The sequence below is a fragment of the Nestor notabilis genome, unplaced genomic scaffold (assembly GCF_000696875.1).
Source record: "Nestor notabilis isolate BGI_N333 unplaced genomic scaffold, ASM69687v1 scaffold32498, whole genome shotgun sequence".
Taxonomy (NCBI): domain Eukaryota; kingdom Metazoa; phylum Chordata; class Aves; order Psittaciformes; family Psittacidae; genus Nestor; species Nestor notabilis.
The window spans coordinates 1-11,521 of NW_009939234.1; the positions used below are offsets into that span (position 1 = coordinate 1).

The window sequence follows — 11,521 nt, forward strand, 5'->3', positions numbered from 1 at the left end:
GAGCAGCAGCGCCTTTCGCAAAGCAGCGGTTGCACCCTCCAAACCTGCCCCCATCCGGTATAGGGCAGGGAGGAGTGATGCTGGCCAAGGGGGTGGGTGAATTACCCATTTCTGCCCCGTGGGTGCACTGTGACATCTCCCCTTCCCGTAGCCAGGCATGGATGATGAGCCTGTTCTCGCCCACAGCAGGACGGTCAGAAGGAAACTGAGCAGCGCAAAGCGCCTCTCTCCTGCTCCCAGCACCCAAACCTCCTACTACAGCGAGTCCCTGGTGAGCGAGTCCTACCTGGGGGGCAGCCGGGGCCTCCCCGCCCTGGGCCGCTCCATGCTGGATTGAAAGTGCGTATTGGGGTGAGTTCTCCCTTCTATTTCCACCCCCCCCCAGCACCTGGGGATGTCCTTTGGGCACGAGGGGTGTGTTGGGGCAGCACCCCAGGCCAGCTGCCTGCTTTGGGGGTGGGGATGGTGGGTGGTTTCTGAGGAGGACTCTGTGTTTTGGGGGAAGGTGGGGAGTTCTCTACCAGGAGGAGAAGAGGCACTGGGGACACGGAGTCCAGCAAGATCAACGGGCTGCTGGAGAGCAAGACGTACGACACCTACACCTCTTCGTCTGGGTACTCCTCAGAAGATGACTATGCCGGTAGGGATGCTCCGGCCTCTCTGTGGTGGCAGCGGTGCTGGGGGAAATGTCCCCAAGGGGACCAGCCCAGGACCTGCCTGTGCTCAGGGTGATCCCAGCCCCACCTGCATGCCACCCCCTATGGAAAGCCTTAACCCTGGGTGACAGGCAGGGATACAGCTTCTGGTTACTTACTGCCTTGCTTCTTCCTTTCCAGGTCACTTCTACTCAGGCCAGAGTAGCTCTGGGTCAGGGCTGAAGTCCGCAGCATCCAGGGTGGGCTCCTTCCTCTGGCAAGTGTTTACCGCACCAGGTGAGTGGGGGGGTGTTTCCAGCAGCGCCTTTCTTCCTGCTGGTGTCTCCATTCCCCACGTGCCATGTCTGCTGTTTCCTCATCGGGTGGAAGAGTTTTACCTCACTGTGGGAGCATCCTTGGGGACAGAGGGCACATCTTTGCCAGGATGCTGTCTGAGGCTTGGTTTCTCTCCCTGCAGTTCGGTTCCTGGGGTGGCTGTTCTCGGGGCTGGCAGCTGCCTGGCACCGCCTCGTCGGCACAGCTCCACGCCTCAACAGGGTCCCCTTCTCCAGGTGAGCATGGTGGTGGGATTCCAGGATGGGAGAAGCATGGGGAAAACCCACTGGACCCCAGAGAAGGGGTGCCCCATAGACCCCAGCACATGGGGTGGGTGTCTTGTGCCAAAGCCTGGGTGGGCTTTGCTTTCCCTTTGGCCCCCATCCAGAGAATTGTGATGGGAGAAGGTGGCTGCAGTTCTACAGGCAATTCTTTCTTCTCTGTGCTCCAGGCGCTACCCGTGGCTGAAGAGGTCCCTGCTTCTGCTGCTCCTCCTCCTGCTCCTTGCTGCTGCTGCCTATGGTGAGTTGGCCTGGCTCAATCTGTTGCCCTGCAATTAGAGCATTCCATGGGGGATGGGATGGTCCCTAGCTCAGTGCTCCTGGTACCCTGGTGCATCTGTACCCCTGTGCTGGGGCATCCCAGTAACCTCATCCAATGCTGATGGCTGCACTTCTGCACGTGGGCCCTGTCCCCTGCCATTTTAACCATCTCATCCCCCTGCATGCCCAGGAGCTTGGTACTTCTATCCCTATGGGCTGTTGACACACAGCCTCCCAGCCTTCCCGTGGTGGGGAGCAGGAAAGCTTTCCTCCTCTGACGTGCCTGGGACAGGGGACCTGACCACACTGGACCAGGTAAGCCTTAGCAAAGGTGTGGTAGTGACCCAGTTGGGGTGGGTGCCTGCCCAGAGTTGGGACAGTGTGGCCTATGGCTGAAGGAACCTTGCCATGCTGGTGGAAATAGCTCCCCTGGCCATCTCACTCCCAGGGTGTCCAGAAATGGAGTAGGGGGAACATCTACCCTCTCCTGGGAAGCAGCAGATGAATGAGATGCCACTGACCCTGGGGACTGGGTGGCCTGGGTCCCCTGTCATAGGGGTCCCTGTGGAGCAGGCTGCCCCCTTAGGGGCTGCACCTCCCTGGGGGGCTGCATCACACCCTGCTGTTGCTGCTGTAGGGGCACCACCGGCTCCTGGCTCGCTTCCAGGCCCTGGAGAAGCGCTTTGCGGTGCTGGAGGCCGAGATGTCGCAGTGGGAGCTGCGGCGGGGAGCGGCAGCGGTGGCAGCAGGGGGAGAGCCACCCCCAGGGGATGTCCTGGCCCTGCTGGATGGGCTGTTGAGCCGCCGGGACGCGGGGCTGAAGGAGCATCTCCGCACCGACATGAACGGCCACCTCCAGGTGAGGTTTGGGGGACATGTGGGAAGGTGGGGGCATATGGGGTCAGGCTCTGATGTTCACCTGCTGTTCCTCACTCTGCAGGGTGAGCTGGATGCTCTCCGAGCTGAGGTGCGGAGGGATCTAGATGGACGCTTAGGGAAGATGGCACAAGCTTCTCGGGTAAGAGGATGAGCATGTGGTGGTACCTGGGCAGGACATCCCTGCTACTGACATAGAGGCCTCACCCCTTCCCTTTCTCGTGGCAGGAGATGGAGACACGCTTGCTGCAGCTGAACTCAGAATGGCAGAGGTAATGCTGGCTGCCCAAGCAGGCTGCTGCTATGTTAGGGACAGGCAGGTAGCAGGGTGAAATACCCATAGCAAGGCAGAGGAGAGGTTTCTAAGTCTGGTTTGCTTGGGGCTGAGGACAGATTGAGAGGCACAATCTTGTATGGAAAGGGGGGAGGAATATGTGGGTGTGTCAACAAGAAAGTGCCCTGGCTGCCAGCAGGGCTCAAAGGATCATTGCAGCAAATAACTTTCACAACCATCATTTTGCATCACTGTGGGGAACATGGCTGCTTTCCCCTAGGATGCAGTAGAAGAGATCATTGCTACAGGAATTAAACCCATTTGGGGCTGGAGATGGGCTGGAGGGGGACGGGGAATGAACCTGCTCCCCCTGTTTGCAGAGGGGAGCTGGGGCTGCCACGGGTGTGAGGTTTTGATGCCTTTCTTTTGGCACAGCTCAGTGCAGGAGAGCCTGCGAGGGAGCTTCCAGCAGGAGGTAGGCAAGCTGGAGCAGGAGGTGGCAGCGCTGAGGAGGGAGCTGGCAGGCCTCAAGTCGGACCAGGAGGTGATGGGGAAGCACATGGAGGGGATGCTGGAGCAGCTGAAGGCTGTGCGTGCTGATGTGAGTCCCTGGTCCCACTATGTTCAGCAGAGGGGGGCATGAGGGCCCCTGCCCTGGGGCTGAGCTCTGTGCCCTGTTTCAGGTGGAAGCTCAGTTCCCAGCATGGGTCAGTCAGTTCCTGTTGCAGTCCCGGCGGGGTGGCACTGCTGGGCTTGTCCTCCAGCGGGAAGACTTGCAAGCAGAGCTCCAGGCCCTGGAGCGTAAAATCCTGGACAAAGTCTTAGAGGACAGGAGGCTGTCATCACGGGATGCTGATATCAGAGTGGCCCTGCAGCAAGCGGGGACCGCGGGGGTGACAGAGGAGGTGAGTGCTGGCTGAGCTCCAGGGTCATGATGGTGACTGCAGGTGTGGGATCAGGGGCCGTGCCCCACTGTGTGTGTGCAGGGGGGGTAGCACGTGCTGCTCACTTCCACTGTGAGATGTGCTTGCTCCCTGCCCTGCAAGGGGTCACAGTGGCAATATCTGCACGCCTGTGGAGCTCTTCCTGTCTTAAAATCTAAGCTGCTGCTCACATATCCTTCACCCAAAAGGCAGGGCAGATGCCATCAAGGTTTGAGCATCTTGTTTACTCCTATCTTCAGCAGCACCGCTGAGTCACTTGGGGCAAAGCATTTCAGCAGAATGACACCAAAGGAAAAAATGAGCCTGCTTGCTTTGGAAATTGTTGTTGTCAATTCCCTGTGGAGGTAGTGGAGGGGAGGGATCAAAGCTGGGATTAGCAGTCCCTGCACTCTGCACAAGCTTTATGCACACCACAAAGTTTAGACCCACAGTGGTGCTGCGAGGTTTCAGCTCCTGGGGCTGGGTTTTGGCTCAAGAAGGATGCTCTGGCCAGCTCCTCCTTTTCTGGATAAGGGGGAGCTCCCATGGATCCTGCAGGATGGCGCAGGAGGAGTCAGCTGATGACGCTGGGGAGGACTGAGTGGGCTGTCAGGTTGTGTCTGGTACTCCCTGAGGAACACTCCTCCTGCCCCAGGCCCAGCCCTTTTGGGATGGGCAAGCCCAGCGTGCCTGGGCACTGCCCCTTCACTGCACAGCTCCTCTGGTCTGGGCTATTTTTAGCAACCTGTCATGAGGCTTCCCAGCCAAATTCATGTCCTCTCATTTCTGCCACGGTGATTCATCCCTGGCTGTTTGCAGGAAGGTCCTTGCACCCTCTCTGTCCCCACAGGGTGGAGGAGGGTGGGGGGCAGGATGCCCACCCTGGCCCTTTCCCCCTTTCACTCTCTGCTCTTACACAGCAAGTGCATCTCATCGTGGACCAGGCCCTGAAGCGCTACAGCGAGGACCGTGTGGGGATGGTTGACTATGCACTGGAGTCAGCGGGTAGGTGGTGTGGGATGAGCTGGACATCCTGGGTAGGGCACCACAGGGTGCTGGCATGCCCCTTACCTGCTGCTGTCTCCTGTCTATGCCAGGGGCTAGTGTCATCAACACCCGCTGCTCGGAGACCTACGAGACACGGACGGCGCTGCTGAGCTTGTTTGGCATCCCCCTGTGGTACCACTCGCAGTCCCCCCGTGTTATCTTGCAGGTGGGCGCCCTTGGGGTGAGACCACACTGAGGGGAGGGGCCAGCTGGGCTGGTTCTCTTGGTGGGTTTTATTTGGCTCTTGCTCTAAGCAAGTGGCCAGACTGATGTCACTGATGGTGGTAACATTGCTGGTGTCCTGCTCTTGTGCTTGTAGCCAGATGTCAACCCTGGGAACTGCTGGGCGTTCCGTGGGTCCCAGGGCTTTGCCATCATCCGTCTCTCCAGCATCATCCGCCCCACGGCTGTGACACTGGAGCATATCCCAAAAGCTCTCTCGCCCAAGGGGACCATCCCCAGCGCCCCCAAGGACTTTGCTGTCTATGTGAGTGACCTGAGGGAAGAGCAAGGGGACATGGTGGGAGGGTGGTGCCATGGTGGAGAATGCAGGAGGGAAGGGCTAGTGAGCCCCATACCTGGCTGTGGGGTGCTTTGTGAGGGTTGGTCCTACACTGAAGAGGGGGAAGAAGCAGTACTGAGGGGGAGAGGGATAGCACCAGGCTTCAGGAGGGGGTTTGGGAAGCACTGGAAGAGAGGATTGAGCGGGTATAACTTGGTCTCTAACCCCCATCCTCATCGTTCCCCACTGGCCCCTGTCCCTATGTGTCTGTTCTGGCCTGGCAGAGCAGGAGTGGAGGCCAAGTGTGCTTGTGTCTCCATCTCCCTGTTTGGCCCTGGGTGCACCTCTGGTCTCCCTCTCTGATCACCACCAGTTCTCCCTTTCTGCTTCCCTGCCCCTCCACAGGGTTTAAAGGAGGAGGGAGAGGAGGAAGGCCTTCTACTTGGGCAGTTCACCTACAACCACAATGGCAATCCCATCCAAACGTTTTACTTCGAGGTAAGTGTTTTGCTCTCAGAGCACCTGACCCCAGGAAGACAATGGGACCCCTGGGCTCTCTGAGCCCCGGAGAGCCTTCAGGGCTCAGCTTTTTCCTTCACCCTCTCCCCAAGGATGACACCATTGGCACATACCAGCTGGTGGAGCTCCGGGTGCTGAGCAATTGGGGTCACCTTGAATACACCTGCATTTACCGCTTCCGTGTGCATGGGGAGCCGGCGCACTGAGCCCAGCGTGGGATGAGGATGCTGCTGGGCTGACAGCAAGAGGGAGTTCGTCTGGTTCACTGCTTCGCACGTAGAAACCCTGGGATGTGCCAGCAGCTGCTCCCGACAGGGGAGGAGAAGAGCTGGGATTTAAGGGGTGAGGCTTTCACTCTTCCAAGGACTGGGGTGGCAAGGCAAAAGAGCATCCCATGTGGGTCCTGGTGCAGCCTGGCTTGTTTTCAGTGTGTATTGGACATTTTAACTTTTTAAGCTCCTTTTTTATTGGGTCTGTGCAACCCTTCGTCCCTACTGCCCGCTTCTTTCCAGCGGTGTGCCTAGCGTTGCCAGGGCTTGGGAAAGGGGTATGTAATTTTGCCATGTGCTTCATGCAGGCTTGGGTGCGTTATGGTGTATGGGACCGTGGTGACCGGCTCGGTGCCACTGGAGTAGGTAGGAGCCAGCAGTCACGGCCACCGAGTCTCTTCCCTCCACACAGGGTCATTTCTTTTGCCTTGGCATTGGTTTTGGTAGAGATCTCCAGATCTCTGATGCTGGGCTGGCAGAGGGGAATTAAGACAGTATTAATGAAGTATTAACATAAACTAACGGTTTGGGGTGGCAGGAGGGGAGGAATCTGGCATGTGGTGGTGGCAGAGCCTGCTGTGGTGCTGCTGTCTGCCTGCTCAAGCTGTCCTGCTGCCAGAGGCTGGGTATTGGTAATGCTGATGGCCTCCCTGGCTGGCTGCTCCCCAGTGTTAAGCCTGATGATTCTATTGAAAACTCCTGTTACCTGCTTCCCCTTTTGGGTTTGTTCTATTTTGTTGGGTTTTTTTGGGCGTGGGGGGGGTGGGGGACATTTTCCAGTTGGGGTTTTTGGGATTTTATTATTTTTTTTTTTGTAGAACAAAGTTAAAAAAAGACTTTTTCCATGTGATTTCTACTTAACCAGAGAACGTTACGTGGTGCCGCTTGGGCAAGTGGCTTAGATGCAAAGAGGGCTAGAGCTTTGTTTAGTAGGAGAATAGTGCACATACAGTAGGATAAGCTAGAATAAGATGAACAGAGCTGTTCAAAATACAGGCCTTGAGCTGTTGGTGGCTTGGTAGCTGAACCTGGGAGACAAGGTCCTCTGTGGACTGCTGCCTGGCAGGGTGCTGGAGATCCTGCCCTCTTTGCTCCGGAGATATCCTCCGAGACTGCAATGCGTGGCTGTGGCCTCTTGTCCATGGCTGCATCTGTATATAGGTGACTGCCTGCAGTGAGCTGGAGCTCTCCACCATGCTCTCCATGGGTGGGAGATGGGGCAATCCCCAGGGCTTGCAGGTGCCAGCATGCTCCTGCACCTTGGGGAGCAATGGGGCCTCCCTCCACCTGCAGCGCTCAGGGCTGCCTCTGTTGCCTCCTGGGCCCCAGTGGCAGATGGCTGGCACAGGGTGATCTTCTTTCTCTTGGAAGGGCTCCCTTTCCCTCCTGCCTCCTCCTCACCGGCATGGCTCAGTTCCCTGACCATGCTGGAGCAGGATGGGAAGTTCTGCCTGCAGTGGGCATGTAAATCCTGCCTCTACCTGTGGTGTGATGGGGGGAGCTGTGGCAGGGAACTGCAGGAAGGATGCATGGGAACCTTCCCTGAGCTGAGGAGTGCCAGGGCCATCTGGCCACTCCACTTCCTTGCTGCCTGCATCACCCTTAGTTTGGCTTATGTTCTTGGATGGCGTTTAAAGCATTCCCGTTTGTCTTGTGTTTTGTTGAAATAAAAGCTAAAGGGCTCATGTTTAGTGTTTCAGCCCTATCTGGTGCTGGCATCATCCTTCCCCTGGCACCACCAGCAGTAGGGGTGCACCATGAGTTGATTCCTGTATGGTCTTCTCTGGTCCAAGTACTGTAGGCTGAGGGATAGAGAGGAGGGGAATGGGCTGAATAAGTGTTTCCCTTCAGCATGCTCTGGTGTGCGCTGGGCAAAGGGGTTGAGTCCTGACCTGCTCCATGCCAGCTGGAGGGGATGAGGATGATGGTAGTACATCCCTCCTTCTGGAGGGGTCTCCTTGCTCCAAGCAGCCCCATCTCCAGCAGGTTAAAATGACCCCATTGAGCTCCCTGCAGTGCTGAGAGGTCCTGCTGCTGGGAGAAAGCAGATCTGCAGCCAGATCCAGCGAGGATAAATTCTCTCCTATATTGAGCAGTCTTAATTCTTGGCAGCCACAGTCAAAGTTATTTTAAACTTGTCTACAGCTGCCCGCTTGCCTTGGAGTCATGTCCGTGAGTGCCCTGCGCACAGGGGGTTGTGCTTTTATAAATGCCTAGACCTGTCCTTGGTTGGGCAGAGCAGCTCCTGTGTTTGAGTGATAGAGAGCAGAGATGAAGCTCTCCCCCTTCCCCGGTGGTTCTCCAACTGCTAGAGGAAATGCTGTAACCACAAGGCTGTAAAACCCCTTTTCTTACTTCCTTTTTAGCTCCCTGTGCTCTGGGTTGGGCTGTCAGGACAGACAGGGTCTTTTTGATTTTGTGGTAAATCAGGCATGCTGGTGTAAGGTGGGAAAGGGGGAACCTCTTTCCCCAGGAATGGAGCTGGAGTGGGGGTCTTAACAGCCCCTTGGAAGAAAACCAGTGGCTATAGGGTAGGGAGCATTTGGCTTTACAAGGCAAGCTTGCCCTGTCCTCTGGAGACTAAAGTCCGTGCTGTTCTGAGGTAAAAACCCCTGGAGCCATCACTGAGAGGTCACCTTGGGGTAGTGCTGGTTTTGGACGTCTCCTCATGCCAACTGCATGAGGAGTCCCAGGAAGGCATGGTGAGGCTACACACGGTTCGTCAGCACCCAAAGTCTGCTCATGGGTGCCAGGCTGCAGCCAGAGCACCCAGGCAGCTGCCTCTCCAGCAGCAGCTTGCAGCATTGCTGCAACACCTTCCTGAGCTGCAAAGGAATAGGAGGCACATAAAACCACTGCTTCAGCATGTGCATCTCTGCCCAGAGGTATTTCATCCTCGTGCTGCTGTGGACGATGAGCCTGATGAGGCAGGAGAAATGGGAAACAGCTGTCAGAGCAGATTTCCTTTATTTTACTCCAATTCCCTCTTCTCTTCTCCCTCCTTAATTTGCCCTACACACGTGTTATGAATTAGCCCTGCAGAAACAGATGGTTGCAGGCAGGAGATGAGTTTGTATTTGATGCTGTAGCCTGTTGCAAATGCTGCACTGTTTTGTTCATTTTATTTTTTAATCAACAGATTGTAATTTATGCCTATGCAAGAAAAGAAAAAAGACCAAGAAAAATAAATTATGTCAAAACTACTGTGAGTGGTTTGGGTATGATGTAGGTGAATTGGCTGGTGGGAATGATGCACAAGCTATTCCTAGAGCTTTTCCATGTATTCTTTGTTTTTCAGCCTGCCATACTAACGCTAGGGGCAGCAGTTTTTACCTTGTCATTTAACAGGCTCTGAGATGCAAAAACTGCTTGGAGTAATGATGAAAACAAGACAAAGTTCTAAGGAATTTTAGTAACTTTCAGTAAGTAGTCTGTGATGGTCCATGGCTGCATGCTCAGCTCATCCTGCAGTGACTGCCAAGCCCTCCCTGGACATCCATCCATCTTGTGCCTTATCATGGGTAGGAGCAGAGCCTGGCTGGGTGCTGAGGAGCAGTGAGACTGGGGCAGCAGGGAGGGCAAGGATGAAGCCTGATGCACCTCACAAGTAAGGGTAGCTGCAGGTTGCTCTCTCTTCCTTAAATAAGGACTGTAAATTACTCAGCAGGCAGCTAAAGAGCAAGTAGAAAGAAAGTACCTACTTATTCTCACCATGAGGAAGTTAACCTAGAGCATAAAGAAAAAAAGCTGCAAAAAGGGAGTCACACCAGTGTCTGCTTAACCAAGATGGGCTGGAGGCAGGTTCGTGTTGAGGGGTGTCTATGCAGTTCTGCACTGGCCCTTCTAGGAGAAGGCTTGTTCTCTGCTGCCCCTGGACGAGCCCTCTCCAGGAGTAGGAGATGGGCTGCGTGGATCTGTCCTCCAGCTACCACCAGTTCCCAGTCCAGCACTTACTTGTGAAAGAGCTAGGCAGAGCAGGAAGAGCCTTCATGAACCTCTGAGATCAACTGTGGTGGCAGGAAAAGACCCATTCCAAACCTTGGAGCCTCCTGCTCTATTTACAGAAACAGGTGAGGTGCAAGTCCTAGCAAGGGCCCAGGGAGCACAAGCTTACACAGGCACTGGAAGTGCTGTGCTATAACTGCATCCTCTGGCAAAGTGTCTCAGATGGAGCTGGCCCCAAATGATTTGCTATAGCAGCTCTTCACACACACACGTGCACATCTCACACAGCATAGCTCACACCATTTCATCCCTCTGCCACCAAGAAGCACTTAAGAGTAAAAGCTGTCAGGGCTATGTAGAGGCTCAGCAGCACCCTCCCGTGGTGTGGCATGGCATGCCCTCCCCTGCCTTCACTACAAACGGAGCCAGCAAAGGAGCCTGCTGCCAGGCAAACGTTCTTGGTCTGGCTTTTGGCATTAGAGCAGCAAGCACTGGTTTTCCAGAAAGACAAAATGCAACAAGACATACTTTAACTTGGAACAAACTTTTTTAAAATTTATTTTATAGATCACATCAGCCTGAGTGATCTTTGAATGCTGGTCACAAAAGAGAGATCAACACCACCTCCTTTGCACAAACTGAAGTAAATCCTCTTCCAGTCTTGGCAGTCTCCTTCATTTGGAGCACAAGGAATGGAGAAAGAGAAAACCGCCTCGAGTTCCCTGTTCCTCTCAATGCAGAGGGCAGTGAAATCAGATACAGTCTGATGCTGCTACAGGGCCAGAAGACAACCCCACCAGGCCCTCATGCCCTACTTAGCCACACTTCACACCCCCTCACAATGCGGGTGCTATTAGTGTTGTAGCTGCCTATAGTTCCTCCCTCGCCAGGAGAGTGCTGGTATGTAGGCACATAGCTTGGAAAGGACTGTCTGACCTCCCCTTCCACCATGCTCAGGCCACTGCAGTCTCTAAGGCAAAGTACCCTCGTCTCCAATCCACATTCCTCACCTCTCCCATGCCACTTAATGCTTTTGGAGTGCTGGTGCCGGCATTGGGAGATGTGCTCTCCCCTCCTGAGGCCTGCTGTTGCTCAGTCGGCTTGAAAGCCTACCTCAAACAACAAGGTAAACTGGAATGAACTCCACATAGGTGCCGCAGAGTGAGAAAAAGGAACAACCCGCTAAGGAGGAGCAGAAACCTTACAGTCACCCTCTAAGTAAACCAGAATCCTTCACTGGAGGAGGAAGCACTCAAAGAAACCAAGGCTGACCGCACCGGCTGGGGAAAGCAACGATTTGATGAGGATGCTGCCTCCGCCCTCGAAATGCTCCCACACTTCCACAGCTCACCACAAGCTGGCAGAGGAGAACTCCTGTCCTCGCAGGTGCCAAGTGAAGAGGCAGGGTTAGAAGAAGAGAGATCAAAATAAGCAGAGAATTGATCACTTGCACAACCCAGGGTTAACAAACATCATAACAATTAAGTTAATTCACAGACCGTCCTTGCAGGGCCTTCCTAGAAAAGCTAGAAATTGTCATTAAAAAAAAAACAAAAAACCCACCATACAATCTTTTCTTTTTTTGTACTTCCAAACCTGAAAGCACTTCTGTGAAGTTCAGTACCAATCCATCATTGCCCTCTTCGGCCAAGA

General features: G+C 54.9%; 1 protein-coding gene across 1 annotated transcript; it reads left to right on the plus strand.

Moving 5' to 3' along the window:
- Nucleotides 1–151: 151 nt before the first annotated feature.
- Nucleotides 152–5,860, plus strand: SUN2 (Sad1 and UNC84 domain containing 2; the record flags this gene model as incomplete). The annotated part of the gene is given in 17 exon segments (XM_010019750.1): nucleotides 152–333; nucleotides 335–351; nucleotides 506–640; nucleotides 837–932; nucleotides 1,114–1,207; nucleotides 1,423–1,493; nucleotides 1,704–1,828; nucleotides 2,151–2,372; nucleotides 2,454–2,531; nucleotides 2,618–2,661; nucleotides 3,099–3,264; nucleotides 3,347–3,568; nucleotides 4,507–4,591; nucleotides 4,684–4,799; nucleotides 4,953–5,120; nucleotides 5,541–5,633; nucleotides 5,747–5,860. Coding segments are annotated over 17 exon segments (2,028 nt in total), but the record flags the coding sequence as incomplete, so codon positions are not given.
- Nucleotides 5,861–11,521: the final 5,661 nt, after the last annotated feature.